This window comes from Neofelis nebulosa, chromosome 16, assembly GCF_028018385.1.
Source record: "Neofelis nebulosa isolate mNeoNeb1 chromosome 16, mNeoNeb1.pri, whole genome shotgun sequence".
Classification (NCBI taxonomy): Eukaryota; Metazoa; Chordata; class Mammalia; order Carnivora; family Felidae; genus Neofelis; species Neofelis nebulosa.
The window spans coordinates 60,044,128-60,066,424 of record NC_080797.1 but is presented as its reverse complement, the minus strand read 5'-3'; the positions used below and the strand labels follow the sequence as shown (position 1 = coordinate 60,066,424).

The window sequence follows — 22,297 nt, the reverse complement described above, 5'->3', positions numbered from 1 at the left end:
TAAGAGTGTTAGCTTTTAATCCAGGAGTATGTTAGGGATGTTCTGGTCCTTTATTTCTGACTTGGCCCCTTCCTGCCTATGAACTGCCCCTGCTGCTTTGATGGCATCTGTATCGGTTGACCTGGAGAAGTCTCCCACCTGGCGCAGAGCCACTCTCGTGGCTGTTCCTGTTGGGTCGGCTCCAGGCAAGTGAGTCTAACCCTGGTGTTCAGCTGGTGCAAGAGGTTCAAGCTTCCTCTAGGTTTGGCACCTGGTAACCAGAGCTGGTGTTGATCTCCCAAGCCAGTGGCTGTCGGGTCAGCTGACCTTGTCATCTCCAGTGACTGCTCTGCTGCTTCCTGTTTCGGCCTGTGCGTTCGATTGTTCACGTGGGTAATAAAAGTGACTCATTTGAGATAAGTTCCTAAGGAGAGCGGCGCGGAAGAAAAAACTTGACCAACGTCCAGTGTAATTTCCCCAGGCAGCACGCAAAGGGCAGAGCTCAGCAGTCATTTCCTGGTCTGTGTAGGTTTCCATCTCCAAATGAAATTTGGAGTCATTCCCTGTAAGTTCATGTCTTCTGTGATTCAGGGAAAAGTGGGGCGTGTTGGGGAAAAGTTAGGCCTGAGAGCATGCTGACCCCAGGGCTTGGAGGCACAGGCAGGGACTAGCATAGGTGTCTATGTTGACCGAATGCCTTGCCTAAAGAAGAGTGCTCATCCACGGCCCTGGAGACAGAGGAAATAGAATTCAAATCCTGGATGTCATTTCTTAGTTGTATGGCCTTGACCAGTAAGTCGGTCTCTCTGAACCTCCACAGCTCTGTAATAATACTTGAGTTGCTGGAAAGTACCAGGAATAGCATTGAGCACTTGGCCAATGCTCAAGGAATGGTAGTAACAAATGCTGAATGCCTACTGGGTACCTGACACTGTACAGACAGATACAAAATAAACACTACTTGTGTAGGGGAGGCATTATTACAGCATTTATATAGATAGATAGATCTCGAAGCTCCAAGAGTTACAAGCTGTTAAGTGGCAGGGTCTGCAATCAACCTTGGGACTACTGCAGCCTCAGCCAACACTTCTGCAAAGTCCTCTGGGCAACAGGCCCTGGGGTGAGAAAGGAGGCCAATCTGCAATATGAACACCCTCCTGATGGGCCAGATGGGGCCAAGCCTAGAAGGCTGGGTCTTTGCCAGGTGCTGAGCAGCGTGGCCCAGACATTCCGAAGGAGGTGCTCTCTCCAGGTCGCACAAGCTGGGTCAGTTGGCTCTGGGCCTCTCATCCAAATTCCCCAACACAGGGGTACTTCCATGCCTGCGACCCAAGGGCTAGTCTTTCATCTCTCCATGGCTCCAAAGAGCTGTCACTGTGACCCACAGGACAGCCAGGGGCAGAGCCCCGAGGCTACAGGACCCCCTCGGGGGAGGCACTTGCCTTCTTAATGAGGCGGCAACACCTAAGGAGCAGTGACAGGCAACAGGGCATAGGCCAAGGAAGTGGTGTAGAAATTAAGACTGATGATTTGAGAAAGAGAAAAGGGCAAGACCACTTTGTGCTGGGGCAGCATATCTGTGACCACCAAGAAGAGGCCATCGACGTAATGGTCAGAGACTCAAATATGTGCAAGAATTGGAATGTCATGAAATTCAGTAAAACCAGTGAAACAGGCTCATGTCCCAAAGCAGGTGATCGTAGAGACACCCTGATGTGGGGCTGCGGGCGCTTGGAGCACAGGCCCACAGGGGTGTTTGCTTCCTCTTCTAAGCTCAACTGGTATCATTCAAGCTTGAAACCTAGAATTTCTGCCAAATTGTCTTAGGGGCCTTAGACGTCGGGGAGACAGTTGGGGAATACAAGGAAATGGATACCTGTGTGCTCTGGCAGTTTCCATCTGTTTAAGAAACATGAAGGAAGTGGGGGGCCTGGGTGGCTCAGTTGGTTAAGTGTCCAACTCTTGGTTTCAGCTCAGGTGATGATCTCACGGTTTGTGGGATTGAGCCCATGTCAGGCTCTGCACTTGCAGCATGGAGCCTGCTTGGGATTCTCCCTCTATCTCTGCCCCTGCTCACACCGTCTCTCTCAAAATAAATAAATAAACTTAAAAAAAAAAAAAGCATTTAGGAAGTATTCCTGCTGGTCCTATAGAAAGCTTTAACTGTGCTTTCTTCAAGAATAAAGGATTGAATGATGGTATGAGACAGACCCAGTGCATCACTTGACTTACTGGGTGAACTTCCCATTTTGCATTTGAGCCAATTAGGCTGAGTGCAAACATGTTTTTGTTTTTTAACATTCTACATATTTTTAAGTAATCTCTACACCCAATGTGGCTCAACCTCATGACCTCGAGATCAAAAGTCACATGCTCTTCTGACTGAGCCAGCCAGGCGCCCCAAAGCTGAGTGCAAACTTAGGTCTTTATGGTTTCCATTTTATAGTAGCCTCACTCCTTGCTGTATTTCATACCATTATCTCTTTCTCAGCTATCTTTTAATATTCATCCTTATTTTTCTGTAAGAACATTCCATTATTAATCAATTGGAAGATCTACACAAAACAATTTACCGGAGTCACCGCTTCACCTGTCTTCAGAGGACAGTCCTTTGTCATCACTGTATTACACGTTTTCCTAGCCAAAGTCTAGGGTTTATTTTCAGAACAGAAGAACGACTTCCCATGATAGTACAGGTAAAGAAAGTTCCTAGCTTTCGATCATTTCTAAAAGAGAAACCACAAGGGTCATCAGAGTTGTAGGCTCTAATAGGGAGAATAATGCCAGAGTTGATAAAAGTGGAATTAAAATTGATCTTCTTTCCTCAATCCCAGCCTCAGTCTTTTTCTCCGACTCAACTATTAAACCCACAAAAATGCCAAATCACAACCACACAAAGCTACCCAGCTACCTGTAATATAAATAAATCAATTTACACCCTGCTCAAGCCAGCTTTTTGCTTTTGGCTAAAAGCAAGCTTTACAGAGCCAAGCACAGGATGAAATTGCCTACAAATCTTCACTTCTCCTAAACATCTTATCATAAACAGAAGCTAAAGTTATGATGACCATTTCTCCAGGTTGCACTTTATTGCTGACAGCTCTTCCAAGGGGATTTAAAAACAAAAAAAAACCAGTATACTCCAAATGGATGCTTTACCTGATTTTGAAACTGACATACAATTAACTATATTTAACTCTATTGTAGATATTACTTGTATATTATAATCTATACATTCTATAGTTAAAATGCATTGTTAGGCCAGAACCTGGTCAGAATTTTATCGCCCGCAAACCTTCATTCTGATGAATCTGATGGCTGGATTCACTCTCCGGTTTTTGGCTTGAGAGGCGATATTTGGCTTCTCAGTCTCTTTCTCATCCCTGTGCTGGCTGGCTGAGAGCCAAGTCCTCTGTACCCATCGGCCACTGCCTCAACCCAGAAGCATGCTCCTGCCGTAATGCTGTCTTGTTGCCCTGAGGGCAGTACAAACCAGCTGAATCCAACTTTACTTTGGCACAAGTAGGCAGAGGACATCAAGCATCATAAAGTCAAGATTTGCAGACCTAAGATCAAGTTACAGGTCTTCAAGTGTCGCTTTAAATCATTTGAAATTGTGAAAAGATAGCATGGCTGCTAACTGCGAGGCACCCCTGTGGGCACTAAGATAGGAAATCACATCTGAACATAAATGATCTCTTGCCAGTTCTCCGAATGGCATGCTTCTGGCAAATGGGAGAAAGCAGTATCATTCCGATAAAATAGCATCGCTAGAATCTGACCCAACCACATCTTCCCTACCTTCCTTGGGTCACTCAGTCTGAAGCAGTATCATCCTGTTATTATCTGTCTCCACAGATAAATGGAAAATTTAAGTCTGTTTCTACGTGACTTACATTCCGCAATCTTCCATTCACCCTGGCGCTGTGATGTTCACATGAAGAGGTAGTAAGCAATCCGGCCTTCTCAGAGAATGCATCTTCCAAAAATGCGACTTTTACTTGATCACATACGTTGGTTGGAGAGCAAATCATTTAATGTTCTCAAGAATAAGAAATGGTATCTTATCATTTTCAAATTATAAAGCAGACACATTCTGAAGTAAAAAATCACAACAGGGGGGCGCCTGGGTGGCGCAGTCGGTTAAGCGTCCGACTTCAGCCAGGTCACGATCTCGCGGTCCGTGAGTTTGAGCCCCGCGTCAGGCTCTGGGCTGATGGCTCGGAGCCTGGAGCCTGTTTCCGATTCTGTGTCTCCCTCTCTCTCTGCCCCTCCCCCGTTCATGCTCTGTCTCTCTCTGTCCCAAAAATAAAATAAAAAACGTTGAAAAAAAAAAAATCACAACAGGTTTAAAGATAAGATACTTCTGTGCTACTTTTTGTAAGATAGGTGATTCTCAAGAAGCAACTTGGGCACATTTTCAACTGGCTTTCAAATTTATAACTTCCACCCTTCACAGAGCCAACTGGAAGAACTTTCAAATAATTTCTCGGTGCAAACAAGTCTTCGAGAGCACACATGGCTAATAAAAGTTTTGCTTATTTCACCTCCTCAAAAGGCCCACGTCACTAGACTTTCCTTTGGCTACTTTAACGAGATAGACTTACTATGAGGCTGTTGGTTCCCCCTAAAAGACTATAGTTTTCTTTTGCTCAATAGTTATTTTCCCTTGTTCTACAGCTTTTCTATATTATTTTTTAAATTGTATGTATGCACGTTATGTACTCTCTACCCCCAAAGCGGGGTTTGAACTCATGACCCTGAGAGATCAAGAGTCTCCCGCTCCACCGACTGAGCCAGCTGGGCGCCCCAAGCTTTTCTGTGCTTTTAAAGAAAGCATTAATAATCACAGCAGTTCTCCCAGAACACATCAACATAAAAGCTGCTGCGTCCACGAGGCATGAACTGGCACAGGGATGGTACCTGTACTATTTATTCATCAGCCTCCTTGCTTCATTTGCTGTGGTGCCTCATCAGGCTCCCGACGGAGACAGACAAAAGCAGTGAACCTTCCCACACACAGAAGAAACATTTGTGAGAGTGGTTTTTTTTTTTTTTTACAAGTCTTTAATTTAAAAAACTCAAAAATATATAATCAAGCATTTTACATAATGCATACATTCTTAATATCTGCAGGTACGATAAATAACAGAAGGCAAAAGCAGATATACTGTATTGCTTCTCTTTGGCAAATCACCAATTATCACCCCCTGCAGAAACATATGAGACATGTAAAACAAAAAACAAAAAACAAAAAACAAACAAAAAAGCAATACCACGGTCTTAAAATTGTCCCTTAGTATAAACAACAAAATAAAATATTTAGCAATAATACAGTAGATGGACTTTTCAAATGGACTAAAATTTATAATACTTTACACCACGGGGTTAAAGTAGCAAGCTGCTTTCCAAAGTTAAGGCCCACAACAATAGTTATGGGGGCAGGGCCACGACAGGACACACACATCATTTTCCTAGTTATAACCCTGGCTATGTCACATTCAAATTCTACCTCGTGGATAACGTTCCTAAGGAAAACAAAATCGTTTCCCTAGGGGTTTTACTTGTAGGTCGGAGGTCTGACCTCCACCCCCCAACCAAATTTGCATTTTTTAACGAGGAAATTCAGCTTTCTTCAGCCAATATTTACCATCTAACTCAGTGGACCAGAATAAAAAAAAAAAAAATCCTTCCACTTGACAGCTAAGATATACATTGTGGATCTACTGAAGCAATATATACATGTTGGAACTAAAAGTTAAAAAAGCAAAGGGTCCATTCAACACATAGCAGCTTATATCTAAATATATACATGTATGTATATGTTTTCACAGTTAAACTTTAAAAAAAATTTACATTTGATATGTTTGGAAATACTCTCCTATAGTCTATAAATAATATTTTAATATGATCAAATGACCAAAATGCACTACAAGAATGTATCAAATTAAATAAATCTTCTAAACCTTGAAAAACAGATACTTGAAGTCAGTCAAGCTTGAGGTTTGTGTCACGTGTGCTCGGTCAGTCCCTAGCACCAGGAAGACAGAGCTCTCTAAATGCGGTAGGAGAGAAACTCCAACACTTTGGAAGGAACTGGCAGCTCCTGGACTTCTTGGGTGGGCATCACTCTCCTGATTGACATACGACATAAATGTTGAAGGCTAGGGACTTGCCTTGGAGTGGCCCAAAAATACACACTTCCATCATGTGTCCTAAACAGAAACAAAAGAAATCATTAGCTCAGTCACACATGTACATGTATTTAAACATCCTACAACTCCAACAACTATCATTCAAAGCTGTGTATGAGAGTCATAAGCTACACATTAAAACCTAACTTAAAAAAAATTTGATGTTTTTGTTTATTTTTGACAGAGAGAGAGAGAGAGAATGAATGAATGCAAGCAGGGTAGGGGCAGAAAGAAAGGGAAACATGGAACCTGAAGCAGGCTCGAACTCACGAACCATGAGATCATGACCTGAGCCGAAGTCAGACACTTAACAGACTGAGCCACCCAGGTGCCCCCATGTTAAAACCTAATTAAGAAGACCTAACCAACGATCTCCTCTATGACAAAGTAACAGTAGTACAAAGAGCCCTTCTGGAAGATTTAATGACAATAAAATACTGGCTGCTTTGACCAAAAGCCACCTTAAATTGCCTCTTAAAGAGAATAGAAAATTCTATTTACCCAGCAGCTAAAACACTGCCATCAGTAGAAAAGGCACAGCAAAGACCATTGCTCAAAGGTGCAACTTGAACTGGATAATCTTCATCAATTCTCCAGAACCTCACCATTCTAGAAAGGAAATAAATTGCACAGTGAGTAACAGGAAATTTAAAGTAAAAGCAACTTCTATAATTCAGATAAAAATAGCACTCTGTTCCAAGTCACAAAATACACACAACATGCACATATCACATCACTGCAGCAAGCAATTACTGTAACTTGTTTTATCAAATATTTTCTAGCCTATACCAATTGGTAATTTGGACCAACTGACACTTAAGAGACTATAATGCATGGCTACCTCTCCTTCCACGTATTCAGATCTAAAATGGTCACAACCGGAATCTTTCTCTTTACACTCAATTAATATCTGATCTGTTTTACTCTCTTTCCAAGGCATTAAAAGAAGCCTTTTCACATAGGTAGAGTGTGTCTACAAACAGCAGAGACCTGACATTCAAAATCTGAACAAACAGAAAAACAGTGACTGCTGGCCAAAACAAACAAACAAACAAAAAAAAAAACCCAAAAAACTCTCCCTGTACATTTGCTAATGTCCTGGAAAGACGATAATGAGTCACTTTCTGAATTTCTGAAACTGCTTACTGCTGCATCCTTGCACACTGCATGATAAAAGCATGAGAAAACGGAATGGCTGTATCTAGTTTCTGCTTTGTACCAATCAGCAGTGCATCTTGCTCGTGTGCCATCTCATCTTGTAGCCTCAACTGCAGTGGACACAAATCACCATTTTTACCATTTATTCCACTTTGAAAACATCCTTCTGCTTCAACCTTTACAAGGTATTACTGAAAAAAAAATCTCTGTGGGCTCATTAAAAATCTCCCCAGTTTGCTTACACTGGTTAACAAACAAGGTGCACAGGGAAGGCGTGCATTACCTTTAGTGCACCTGGATACGCTTCAGGCCAATATATTTTTTTCTTTTTTAATGTTTTATTTATTTATTTTGAGAGAGAGAGGGAGAGAGAGGGAGGGAGGGAGGGAGAAGTGGGGATGGAGAAAGACAGAGAGAGAGACAGACAGACAGGATCCCAAACAGGCTCTATGCTGCCAGCACAGAGCCTGACGCGGGGCTTGATCTCATCAACTGAGAGATCAAGACCTGAGTTCAGGCCAATGTTCTTTAAGACACACAACATCTCCCCAAGTCTTGTTTAGAGAAAGAGACACTAAAACCCACACTGCAGCAAGGCTTTTTTTTTTTTTTCTTTTAAGCTTTGAAAATGTTTTAAGTAGAAAGATAAAAGGAAATCTTTAAAAGACAATAATAAATAGGTCAAATTGTAATTCACACACTTACTTATCATCAGCAAGGCTTGCAACATGCAGTCCATCATGACTAAAAGACACAGATCGTACCCATCGGTCATTTGCTCCTCCAGCAAATATTGGAGTAGGCGGGGGAAACAGGTGCCTGAGGTCAAATACATGTATTCAGTGGAAATGAGGGTCACTTCAAGAAGCAAAACTATCCAGGTACAGAGTACATCTGTCTTTGAATGTTTAAAGTGGCCTCAACGAACACAACTGAGGAGCCTGGGGAGAGCTGATAGATTCATATTCAATGAAAGGAACCTTAGAAGAATTACTAATCTCCTTTTTACAATGCGGTTTAAATCACTAAGATTAACTCCAACTTCAGTTTCAACTATTTTCCCTGACATGAAACTCTAAATATAATGACCACTTCTACAGAGTCATATGCTGTTACATGACAATAACACGATCTGTATCAAGACAGCCAAATTTATTTTTAGGATTTGTATCTACAGCTTTGCATTATTCAAGGACTTAAATAATACTGCAACTTAAAAATTATGGCAAAATGCAATTTTAGGTTCAACATGTTAGTGATTCCAATCATTCACGTAACTTCTTAAAAGCTATACGGACAGCCAGAGATGAATTACAGACTACAATTGATGCATGCTGCACCCACCCAAATTCCATCAGAATGTCTCCAGTATGTGGATCCCAGATATATACTCGAGTATCATAAGATGCAGTAGCCAGCAATGCTCCATCAGGAGAAAAGTCACAAGCTACAACATCATGGTGATGTCCTTCTAGTTTCCGTATCATGGTATATTTATCCATATTCCAAAGGAAAACCTGCAATAAAAAGGCAAATGTTATAGCTTCCTTCAGACACACAGAGGACAAAATGGCACAACTTAAACTACAACTGCTACGCTTAATTAACATTACATTAAACATTATAAATTATGAATAATTAAAAGAATATGCTCAGTGTCATAGTCAGATTAAAATCAGTCTTTAAGTTAATTAAAGTAGACATGCAAATTCTATTTCAAATGTTTCTGTTAAATGTTAATTTAAAAATAAGCCTAAACGTAAAAAAGGCAATGCAATTTAACCTTAACCACAAAGTTATACTGAAATCCATTTATTCCAAAAACTAATTAACTAAAATATACAGAAGTAAATAGGGTTAAGTACTACAAACCCCCTTCTTTTTTTTTTTTTCCAGAAACTACCAAATTTTTAAAAAATATACAGACAGAAAATGTAATGTTAACAAATTGTTACTCCATTGGCATCTCCCTTTGAGATAATCACTTGTTTACAATAGGCTTGGGTCACCAACGTGAGCCTAGGAAGAGAAACAGATACTGCAAGCAAAGAGAATTTTCACAGCCAAATGAAATTTCTTTGGCAAACAACAAGGATGTTAAACCACATTATGAAATGAAAAAACTAATTTATGAAAATATTACAATTAACAACATGTCTGTGAATCAAGATTTGCCAATCTTATTTTTCCCAAACCGACCACAATCATTAGACATTTAAACTATAAAACATTTAAATTACTTTAGTACAAGTTTACATATACTTTTCAATTGTATAAGACCAAAACTTAGACTGTGCAGAATAGCTCTGAATAGGATTTGAACGTTTACTTCAGTCTAGTTACATTAAATGCGAGCTTGGAGGTTTAGAACGATCCTAATAAGACAATCTCTCCTCTTGGAGTAAAGCAATCCTTTTTGCTACTTTTTTTTTTCTGCACAGACACAATACATTACTTCCAGAGAAAAATAAATACGAATTTTAAGTTGGATCAAAGACTTAAGGTATCTCTAACATCGCAAAGAATTCCAAAAAAATAGCACAGAGAAACCATCTGAACGCCAATGACATTACATTAAATTGGTTTCACATGTCAGACTCCCAATTCCTTGAGACCGGAAGATCAATTTACTTGGAGGAGTCAGTGGGTTTCACTGCGGGGGAAATTACTTTAAAAAAGAAAAAAAGAAAGAAAGAAAAGCAGAAAGTGGACATCGACCAGCACCTGTGTACGTACAGTACACCTTGCAGCCGAATGCAAGGTTACTTCATCCTACGGTAAAGGTCGCCCCCAGCCCGGTAGCCAGAGATGCCACTCTTTCTGCCCAGCTAACACCATTGTGCGCCTGTGTGCGAGTGGTGCCAGCATAACCTCAATCACACCAATATTGCTGCCACCACCTGTGACAGGGAAAGCAAGAAGCATATGGAAAACACACAGCCTAAAATAGCAATGTCAATATCTAGCTTTGTTCTTCTTATGATTTTTAAAGAACTGAATACTTTTTTTCTAAACTTCCAACATTTGCAACTATCATTTTAACATACTTCTTGGCTAAATAAAATGCATTTATAACCAGCCTCCCACCCCCCATTAACTCAGTGTATTGTGAATATCACATGTATTTGGACTTCAACAATTTTCATAAACATCTGAAGCTAATAAGATCTCCTGCACTATACTAAGTCAGAGCTGGTAGACAACTAAAAGAGAGTTCATCAATAAGCATAACCCTCTCAAGTCACTTCATACTTAATCTGTCTACAGGTATGCTACGCAAGATAGACCATGTCAATTCATCTATAATTCACTCTAGACATATACGAGTGCTATTTTTATTATTAGATTTTTAAGTTACTTTTTTTCAGTTAAATGTCCAGGACCAGCTGGGACTCAAAACTTTTTAAACGGCAAACTGGACAAAAAAATAGAACAACAGAGAAGAAAATAATTAGCGGGAATGTCTTAACATTTGGACTAGATCTCTTCTATATCGCATAAACTTTCCTAGATCTTAGAAAAACATAAATTTGACATATCCCTTACTTTAAGAATATTACCTCTAACTAAAAGCAATCCAGTTTCTCACTCCACAATCAGTAACTATATTTAATTTCCCTCATGCAAATTTTCCCCATCATGAAATAAAACATTTAAGATATTCATGACACCGAGCAGACTTAATAGGTTACTTAGATTTAAAGTGATTATGCACACATTATAATCCAATTCACAATGAATGTCCAAGAACTTTGATACATACTGCTTTACTGGCTCCCACTGAACACAGCATAGACGAGTCAGGAGAGAATGCACAGCTATACACCCAGTTCTGATGGCCCCTCAATACTTTCATCATGTTTCCTGAACAAAAAGAAATAACTGGTGTTAACCCCAGAGTTCACTTCCAAAGAGTAGCATTTCAAAAATGGCAGAATCACAGAATCGCAAGCTTCTACAGTGGCAGTGATTTATCTGTAACAGGGGTTGGACACTACACCAGTTGCCTGTCTTTGTCAAGTTCTACTGGAACACAATCATGCCCATTTGTTTCTGTTGTACTACAACAGCAGACGGAACTACAGCAGAGATGGCATGGTCCACAAGCCCAAGATATTTACCATCTGGCCCTTTAGGAAAAAGTCTCCTGACCCTTCATCTACGAAGACAGAATTCTTTTAGTCTAAGCCCCTTATTCTACAAATGAAACAACTGCAACATTTCAAGGCTGAGACTTGAGAAACACCTTCAAAATACCTTTCATCCTTCTTCCTTTTTGATAACTACATTCCGCTCCAAAGCCCCCAGTGCATTAGACCTAAAGCACACAACTATGTCTACGTAGATTTTAACTCTTAATTTTACAAATACCTACTGAATGCCTACTGTATGTCAGCCACTGATGATACAGCTGTGAATAAGACAAAGTCCCTACTCTCTTGAGCTTACGGTTAGTTTACTGGGTCTATGTTCTTAAAACATATGCACACACTGAAAATGTATTGAGAAAGCAAGCAGTATTTAATATGCAAAACAAAATAAAAATTTAATTACTGTTACAACTGTTGAGAAATCTCTTCATCTCTCAACAGCTGAGCAGTCAGCAAATGATGAAATGCAGAGGAGGTCCGTCATGGTTTGGTAACATTAGCATATGATTTTTATCAGGCAATGGTTATTACCCATCAGCCGGAACGAGTCTCCAAACCTGAGGGTTTTGTCTCCCACTACATTTAAGTTGCAACACCTCTGAGCAAGACCTTGACCTCCAGCTTGAGGTTGGTAGAGCCCTAAAACATATTATTTAAGTATAAGGTGTTAGCCAAAACTGTAATCTCTTTCATTAGCAGCTAAAAAGGGGGAAGAAATGCTCATCTCTGGTCCTCTCAAATAAGATAGAACTCTCCAACTCTGTAAGCACTGCAACTGACAAAGTTTCAGAAAAACTTGAGTAGTTAACACTAACATACCTTTTATTATATTGGAGAGCAAGTCTTTTACTTTTGATAATTTGTTACTTAACCTATCCAACTTACTATTATGCTTATTAGCATTTAGGTATTACAGATTCCAGTGTATAAATCATATTTTAATCTATATTTGATTTGATTACTAAATTATGTGTCTGTAACTTCAAAATCTACTTAAATTTTTGCTAAGCAAATGAAGGAAGTTAATAACCTTCCCTAAGATGAAAGAAATAAACCAACACAGACCAGTTCATACAAAATCCTAAAACTGACCCAGATTTTGTCCTCAAATCGTTGATACAGATCTGTGTGGTTAGTTTCTGAATAATATGTTGTTCAGAGTAACTGCTGGCTCCTACTCTGGATTACATTTATGGTTTTGCTTGATCTACACAGAGAAAGGGACCAAATGATTAGAGAAAAGGAAACTTTGATCGTATGCCACTTTGAAAGTCGAATGCCCTAGATGATCGCCACCTCTCCAGAAACTCATTATGTTTCACAGGCTGGAAAAAAGACATACCATCATCTTTCAGGTCCCACACTCTCAGAGTTTTGTCTCTTGAAGCTGATACAAGGATCAAGCTCCCATCTGGAGCAAAAGTTAAATCTCTGACCACTTCAGTATGATCCACCAAGTTAAGGAGGAGTTTTCCTAAATGCAATGGAAAAGGGGAAAAAGACAATGTTAGTAATTTTATCAGCTTCTATTTTTTTAAAATTATTTAAAATTTTTTTAAAATATTTTTAAAATTTTTAAAAATTTTTTCACCATTAAAAAAAAAAATCTAAAGTAGAAATCCTTGGCACCTCCTTAGTTTATCAAGTGTAAAGTGACTTATTAGCACTTTTACTATCACCTTTAAAGAGTCTCTATTTTTATACTGTTTTAAAATGGATTATTTCCAGGAAAGCAAAGCCTAAATTTTTTAGGGAAGTTTAAAGGGAATTCCTGAAGTGTAAATCAGTTAATTTACTATCAGGAAAGCTTAATTATCATTTTTAATCTTTGTAGAGTATGATTTTAAATATAAAGTCAAAATTTCCCTTTTCTTTTCCTTGGCTTTGGATTACTAACAGAATGTCAAGCTCCCCAGAAGATAACTGTTATCAAATAACCATCTAAATTTTCAAAGATAATCAGTGAAAAAATGTACTTGAAAGAGTTTTGTTTTCTATGAAAATCTATGTGCTTTCCTTAAGTTTTTTTTTTCAAGAATCCAATCAAATTTACTGACTCATTATCCTCACTCAATATTGGTATCACTTGCCGTGTTCTACCGTATTGTTTTAATGCTCATTTAAAAAAACCTTCAAATTTTTGAGTACATACTATCAGTCAGAAACTGTGTTAGTCAGTTAACAATACGTTCACTTTTAATTGCCCAAAGAATTTAACTTCAACCTATCTAGTTAAACTTCAGATAAAATGTCACTAAAACCTTCCAAAGGTTAGACAATGATTGCTGAAACCAGATTTGCCTTGAAAGCCTCCAAGCTATCACTGGAAAAGTATATAAGAAAACACCCTGCTATTTGAGTCATAAACTAAATTACTAGTTTATAAATGATAATTAACTAAATGTTCCTTAGACATGCCCTTTTCTGCTGTAATATTCTCTGAAGAGTGATCAAGCAGTGAGAACTCTATTTTCTTAAATTAAAACCACGAGCTGAAGATGATATTCAGGCCAATTATAAAGACACACTCATAGCATCAATACTTGCTTTTCAGTAAGTTAAAATCCTCAAATCACATCTTCTAGTGCCTAGAGATGCCCTGCATCATAAAACAATCAGGTTTGCTTTTAAAACTATGGCTCTGTACCTGTATATACATCCCATATTTTGATACGCCCGTTGTTTAATCCTGTGGCAAGGAGTAGCTGATCTTGTCCAAATCTGAATCGATGCCATTCTATATTGACACAACGACTCTGTTTTTCTGGAACTGAAGATCCAAAAGCAAGACTCCAGACTATGTCACCACAGTCTATAATATGTTCACGAGGCTTATTTTTCTGAGCACCATCACTGTTTTGTCTTGACAATCTCAAACTGCTTGAATTGGTGATATTCTTGGTGCCATGCAAGAGACTGAGGGGAAAAAAAGGTCAGACTGAAATCTAGTTATTATTTACTCTGAACTTCTATAGATACTAAATAATGATAAATGTTTGCTAAAATAACTTCAGCATTATTTGTCACAGTGACACTGAATAACAATAGACTCCTATAGATGAGAAGGGGGAAAGCTGCTATTAGTCACAAGGGTGTGACCAAATAAAATCAGATCAAAAGAAATTCTCAGTTGCTAAAAAAGACTAAATTCAACAATAATCAATTTATAATTTATTTGTTTCAAAATTTTCCTCAAAACCACTATGTCTATTAGGACTCCTTTAGCTAACCTAAAACGAGTATAAACAAGCAAAACACAAAACAAAAACCTGATAATTATAAAACTGACACCAGAAAATTACCTTAAAAATAACCCATAATAATCAGTAGTTTCCCATACTTTCTAGACCTAAAGCAATATGTAACTATGACACTAATGAATATAACTATGAAGGTCAAGTAGACACAAAAAGCAGGGAGAGATTAAATTTAGTATATGATACATCTTAGAAAAACGTTTAACAAAAATACTGAAACTCAAATAAATCCAAGCAGAGGAATTTTAAGTACATAAGAAGTAATTACATGATCAATTACATGTACCACTGTTATCTAATAAAATGCTGTGAAATCCGAAAAGTGTCACATAGCAAAGGTCACCTGCCCTAGCACAACACAAGGTATACACTACCAAGGAACCATGATTCTGCTTTTTAATACACATATTCTACACTGTATAAGGTCAGATAATTCTTCCTACAAAATTTCCAATACATATATTCAGCTTATGATTAAGACACATTTATAATAGTCTACCAAGGAAAAACTTACGTTATCAATATCTTTTTATTACTCCACACACAGAAAATAGTAAATCCTACCAAGAGATACAAAATACAAAAAAGGAAAGAGTCTTACAAGTTCTTAAGGCACTGGGACCACGGAACAAGCTTTACTGTACGATGTCCTTGTGACCAAGCAAAGTATGAACCATCTGGAGCAAAAGCAACAGTCCAATTTTCACGACCACATTTCTTATCAAAAGGAGCCGCTGGAGCTAAAAGTTCACCTATAGTACGTGATCTCACTAAAAGAAAAAAACATATATATAGGATGTCACATATAACCAACAATGGAGACTGCCTCCATATTAATTTGAGACTCTCCACTCCGTTGAGCTTCTATGCTGACAAGGTATAAGGAGCTCTGCTTTCTACCATCTGAAGGGAGACCCTTGGTGTGAAGACCCTTTAATGATAACAACTACCTTCAAGTTTTGATAAAACGATTTTCCAACATTTCTTCACCCGAAAGCTTTTTTAGAAAGCTTCAATAAAAAAACTGGTTAAGTGATAATAATGTAATATATATCAGAGCTAACAATTACTAAGTCCTGACTTTTGCATTGCCTTAGGTTTTCAGCAAATTGCTAACATTTAAAATACAACAGACTAGGGGTGCCTGGGTGGCTCAGTTGGTTGAGCATCTGACTCTTGATTTCGGCTCAGGTTGTGGGATTGAGCCCCACATTGGGCTCTACACTGAGCATGGAGCCTGCTTAGGATTCTGTTCTCTGTCTCTGTCTCCCTCTGTCCCTCTCCACTGCTATTGGGCACGCTCCTCTCTAAAATAAAAAATAAAAATAAAATAAAATGCAACAGACTAAACAAACTTACCCAAAAGTTTGTAGCTTTCAAAAATCACAAACCACTATAAAATACAGTATTATATCATTACTCAAAGGAAAGCTCTATTAAATGGTCTATTTAAATGTGAATATTCTTTTTTTTCAGGACCACATCACAAAAATCACACAAAAAACCTCCAGAACTAGAAGGGACTTATAGGTTTAGTATAACCTCCCAACTAGTGCTTTAAAATGCTTTACATTCGTGGGGCGCCTGGGTGGCTCAGTCGGTTGGACATACGACTTCAGCTCATGTGATGATCTCACAGTTCATCAGTTTGGGCCTCACATTGGGTTCTGCGAGGAAAGCTTAGAGCCTGGAGCCTGCTCTAGATTCTGTGCCCCTCTCTCTCCCTCCTCCCCAACTTGTGCTAGAAAGAAAGAAAGAAAGAAAGAAAGAAAGAAAGAAAGAAAGAAAGAAAGAAAGAAAGAAAAAGAGAGAGAGAGAGAGAGAGAGAGAGAGAGAGAGAGAGAGAGAGAGAGAAAGAAAGAAAGAAAGAAAGAAAGAAAGAAAGAAAGAAAGAAAGAAAGAAAGAAAGAAAGAAAGAAAGAAAGAAAGAAAGAGAAAGAAAGGAAGGAAGGAAGGAAATGCATTACATTTGTGATTCTCAAATAGTGGTCCTCAAGCATATTACTAGTGGTCACAAACTGACCTCAAATTGGAAATAATTCTTTTGGTTTTCAAGGACAAATTTCATATATTTTAAGTTTAGTTAAGAGTACTTCAATTTAGCATTCGTAACAAAAAACTGGCATATTACCAGAGTACACAGAGAATTTTTGTTCTGCATTTAACAAGAAGCATGATCAACAAGCTCTTGCTGTTCATGTGTGCATGCAAATTTGGCCAGAATTTCCTCAATTTGAGGAAAAGAATCTTTATCAGTGTATCACCAATGCTCTCTTGGATTGGTCTTGATTTCAAATTTTGCTACTCTCCCTTTTTAGGTATAAATTATTACCAGTTTTGTTTCCCTATTTTGTGATTGGTTGTCTGGTCAACACAGTGTATTTTTATGCTTTTGGTTTAAACTTCCCAGCAACTAAACTACATATATCCTTATAAAGGGGTGCCTGGGCGGCCCAGTAAGGTGAGTGTCTAACTCTGGATTTCAGCTCAGGTCATGATCTCACAGTTTGTGGGATGGAGCAATAGCACAGAGCCTGCTTGGGATTCTCTCTCTTCCTCTCAAAATAAATACACTTAGAAAGCAAAACACAAAAAACCCTACTTCTACTTATTGCTAGAGCAGACTTACAGATACAACCCCCTCAAATGTATTCATTCAGGTGTCACTTCACGTCTCAATGCGTGCTCTGCCAATAGCCAGTGGAGCACCTGGTATATGACAGGTGACCAGTAAATATTTATTGAATGAATATGAAAGCATATGTAGAAGTTACCATTCTTACTGATTTCAATGTTTCCTTGCCCAAGTCTTTGATACATTTACCCACGAACTATGGTTTAAAAAGTAAAACAAAACTGAGACCAAATTTTCTAAGATATTCATAAATATGAATGCCTAAAAAGGCTTATTCTATTTTTGTGCAGCTGACATTACCAAAAACTTCTCTTTTAATAACTCAAAAACCTTCCTCTTTGCTACTCATCCACTCAGTCCTGACTGTGACCTAAGAGAATAAGTTTAATCCTCTCTCACATGATAGTCATATATTGAAGACAGCCATGACATCAGCAACTAAATCTTTTCACCAGGCTAAACTCCACAGGCCTTTGAATCATTCCTTAGATTACATGGTTTCAAGTCCATTTCCCACCTTCGCCTTCATCACTTCTCTGGATAAACTGCAGTTAGTTATGGTCCTCATAAAAGTGGCGCCCAGAACGAAACACTATACTTTAGGTGTGGTTGAATCGAAGCAGCAGAACCCCCATCTACCCCTGCCTCAATACAGCATACGGTGACATTAATTTCACAGGCAGTTATAGGACTTTCTTAATACAAAATCCACAAACCAGTGACCCTCATATGCCTGCACAATGATTTTTCTTTTCTCTTTTCTTTTCTTTCTTCTTTTTTTTTTTTTGAAACATACAAGTGATTTTTGTGTTTTTTTTTTTTTTTCAACGTTTTTTATTTATTTTTGGGACAGAGAGAGACATAGCATGAACGGGGGAGGGGCAGAGACAGAGGGAGACACAGAACCGGAAACAGGCTCCAGGCTCCGAGCCATCAGCCCAGAGCCTGACGTGGGGCTCGAACTCACGGACCGCGAGATCGTGACCTGGCTGAAGTCGGACGCTTAACCGACTGCGCCACCCAGGCGCCCTAAACATACAAGTGATTTTTGAAAGGGCTTGCTGCTGCTTATATTCCTCCAAGCCCACAGTCATACTTGGACATCTCACCACAGTAGTTCATTGTGCCTGGCCCCTGAATTTGCAACTGCTGCCTAAATCCTTTTTTATAACTTAGGTTTCTGTTTAATCATACCTATCTTTAAAAAAATCCATAAATTTTAGGAGGAAAAATGAAAGTTCACAAATAAGGGAAGAAAAATTTATTTACTTTTTTTATTTAAAAACTTTTTTCCTCTATTTTTGAGAGAGAGACAGAGTGCAAGCAGGGGAGGGGCAGAGAGAGAGAGGAGACACAGAATCCAAAGCAGGGTCCAGGCTCTGAGCTGTCAGCACAGAACCCAATATGGGGCCAGAACATGTGAACTGTGAGATCATGACCGACTAAGCCACACAAGTGCCCCAAGAAACAAGTTTTAAAATTCAACCGGGGAAAAAAAATTCAACCAAAAAATCCAAACATTATTGTAAAGAGAAAGTCCCTGGCTAAATTCGATGAGTATACTCGTGTTAACTCAAACAACAGAGGACTGGCCCTTGCATTCAACTTCAAAAACATCTGGTTAATTAGACTATACCTCACCACTCCTTTGGCAAGCATAAGCAAGACTAACTTTCCCACAAAAGACTCATTTCTTTTTGTCTATATTTTAAGATCACTCTATTTTTCTTTTACCTTGCTGACAATCACAAAACTCCTCTTGTATAAAGGCTGGAAATTAACAACTAAAAAACTGGTTCAAATAACAAAGACCATGAAATAATAAGTGAATTTATTCTTAAATATTCAGAAATTCAAGACATGCGGTCACTATTTTTTTTTTTAAGTTTATTTATTTAGAGAGCTTGTGAATATGTGCATGCGCGTAAGCAAGAGACAGAGAGGGAGAATGAGGATCCCAAGCAGGCTGTGCACTGCCTGGAGAAGCCCAATGCGGGGATTTGATCCCACCAATCCTGAGATCATGACCTGAGCCGAAATCTAGAATCAGATGCTCAACCGACTGAGCTACCCAGGCGCCCCTAGGGTCACTATTTTAAAACTGCCAAATAAATAGCTGCCATAATGTCACGAGTATTATATGAATAATTACCTTGGTGTTTCCTTGCTTGTTAACAGGCATATTAAATGATCTTTGCATCAAATGATTCAAGCACTGGTTTAAATATTATCAAGTAGCACAAGGTTGTAATGAAGTGCTTTAAAAAATGTTTTTAGGTTAAATCTTTATTATCTGCATCTGTTTAATGTTAGTATCCTAAGAAATCCATGATTTAATGACTTTATATAAGGGAAAAGCTGCCTGTCCTGGGAATTCAGCCATAAAATACAAGACTACATTATCTGTACAGTAGTAGTAACACACTGAGTCACTGCTGAACCAAGCGAACCAGATTTAGCTCCTTCTTCACATTCCTGCCTGCAATTTCAAAACCAGAAAGGGAGGATCTGTGGTAGTGCCTTGTGAAAGAGGGCAGTAGCTCCAGGCACTCACTCCCTGTCACATCGCACTTCTTTAATCACTCAAGGAATCTTGCCTCTTCTTTCAGTACTTGAGAAACCAAAGAGCTATAATTAATACCCAAGAAAAAAGGGGAAAAGTTAAGTCCCTACTGATAGATACAGAGCTACACAGAGATAGGAGTGTTTAACTCTGTATCCAAACGGTACTTCAAAAGAAAGAAACAAAGAAACAAAAACTGGGTTTTTAAAAAAAGCTTAAGAAAAGGCCAAAGTTCTTTTAGATATTTGGCACTTAGCTAGTAATATTATATTATATCCAGGAAATAACACTGGGACCTAACTAAATATGCAAAAATTTTAAGTGAAAAGGCTGCTTAGTGGATGGTTCTACCTTATGCACGTATGCTCAGAAGCTCTATCCATCCCTTAGGAGAGGACTGGAAAGTTTTCAATATAGTTCATCAAGATGAAGTAAAACACAGATAAATGAAAGATAAATCTGTGATATTATGGGGGGGGGTGCAGCCCACTGGACTAAGAATAAGAACTTCTGAGTTCTCTGTTCCACTTCAGGACCTACTTTATAGACTTAAAGCACAGTTAAAATAAAAATGGGGCATGGATTTTGTTTCCTCTGTATATCTAAAATAGTTATTAAAACCAGAGTTAAAGTCCCCTCCTAACCTGCCATTCGACCTTATCTCTAAGAGAACAAAAGTCCAGAATTCTAAGATAGCAGTCTCTAGATGTAAAAATTCAACCCACACACAGGACAGAGGGGCCTTTTGGCTATTTCAGCTTCTCCCTTTCTCTAGAAATACCTCCTCCATCTATTTTAAGGCATCCATTTAGCCGACGAACGGAGAAATGCAAAGGCTCTCTGCTAAGTAGCCACCTCCAATTTTCATCTACTTTATTTTTTATAATTTTTTTGAGTAATCTACAGACCCAACATGGGGGCTCCAACTCATGACCCCAAGATCCAGTCACATGCTCCACCCACTGAGCCAGCCAGGCGCCCCACCAATTTTTCACTTCATTAACACTGTAAGTTCAGTTTTTTTTTTTTTAATAAAAACTGGACATATTTAAGGCGTATAACGTGACCTGGTAAGTTCGGTGTTTACTAGGCATATCAATCAATGCACAGCACCAACTCCCCCCGTTAGTTGTTCCAGTTACTTTACCCCAAGAGAGAATTTAAACGTGAGGTGCTTTGAACCGAGCCGCCACACAACCTTCAGTGTCTACTGCGCAGACCTCAGTGCGGCAGGGCTAGTCTCCAGCCCCGTTTTGAGGCAGCCTTTGCAGGCTGCTCTTTCATCCAACAGCTTTTCCTCGCTCACTCCACCCAACCATTCAGCTCCTCCCTGCTCCTCAGTGTAGGAAAGATAATTGAGTCTCCTCCCCTGAACCCGCCGCCTTTCTTAACGCCAGGCCTTTTTTTTTTTTTTTTTTAACACTGCTTTTTCCAAGCTGATAGCACCTCTTCGGTCGCATTTCTCCTTTAAGAGTGGTTGATAACACATGAGGACCCCTCCCCTTCCATTACAGCTCAGAACACACAAGTTTACTTTTCCCGTCGTAAATTTCGAGTCCCCAAGACTCGCCCAGCACTCGCCTATCCTATCCACTAGACGCCCCAGTCGTCCAGCCTAGAGACAGGTTGATGGCAGTGCGGAGACCTCCTTAGAGGAAACTGGGTCCCCAGGAGTGGGTGCCGCCCCCGGCCACACGGTCACTAGGGCCCTCGGCGCCCAGGTTTCCCTGGACCCTAAGTTCTGCCCACTGCCTCCCGCCGAGCCATCAACGCTGACCCCATTTACCCCTCGGCGACACCCACCAGCGGGGCCGCTTCCTTCCTCTTCGCTCCAGGGCTTGGCCCCGGCTCACCCGACTTCCCTCAGACTCCGAGACTGTTCCTCCTCTAGGGACTCCCTGCCTCTCCGCAACCCCCGCGGGCTCACCAGCACCCCTCACCCCCCCCCCCCCCCGTCCCATTCCTCACCGATCTCTTTCTCGTTGACCCTCGGGGGAAAGCTGGCCATCTATGGGGCACCGTCTGATTCCGGGGGCGCGATGCGGACGCAACGACAGAGAAGGGATCCGCGAACGTTGAGGGGCGTGACGCGGGATCGGTCCCTCCCGGACCGGGGGACGGAGGGGAGGGGCGGGGGCGGTGGCGGCAGCCTCTGCCGACTGCCCCGGGAAAGCTCCGGAAGGCTTCGGACCAAACTACGGAGTCAAACACAGACAATAGACCCCGCTCCCTGCCTCAAGCCTACGGATCAAGACACTTCCTCCGACGCCGCCAACTGCAAACCAGACACTGGAGACAAAATGGCGGGCGGCGCGGGAGATAGCAGGGCGGCGCGGGCGGGGTCTCGTGACGTCGCCACC

The 22,297-nt window shown here is 39.9% G+C and overlaps 1 protein-coding gene across 2 annotated transcripts; it reads right to left on the bottom strand.

Annotated features, from left to right (window-relative positions):
• Window positions 1-5,023: 5,023 nt before the first annotated feature.
• On the bottom strand, window positions 5,024-22,241 carry WSB1 (WD repeat and SOCS box containing 1). Of its 2 annotated transcripts, XM_058703859.1 has the most exons (9): window positions 21,906-22,241; window positions 15,341-15,509; window positions 14,130-14,398; window positions 12,825-12,956; window positions 11,095-11,195; window positions 8,676-8,848; window positions 8,037-8,150; window positions 6,675-6,782; window positions 5,024-6,194 (listed from the first exon to the last, which is right to left on the bottom strand). In XM_058703859.1, the coding sequence occupies exons 1-9, from the start codon at window positions 21,943-21,945 to the stop codon at window positions 6,035-6,037; spliced, it is 1,266 nt and encodes a 421-aa protein (XP_058559842.1). In that variant the 5' UTR covers window positions 21,946-22,241; the 3' UTR covers window positions 5,024-6,034. The 2 variants fall into 2 exon arrangements, with proteins under 2 accessions (XP_058559842.1, XP_058559843.1); XM_058703860.1 differs by lacking the exons at window positions 5,024-6,194; window positions 6,675-6,782; window positions 8,037-8,150; window positions 8,676-8,848 and adding an exon at window positions 9,637-10,231.
• Window positions 22,242-22,297: the final 56 nt, after the last annotated feature.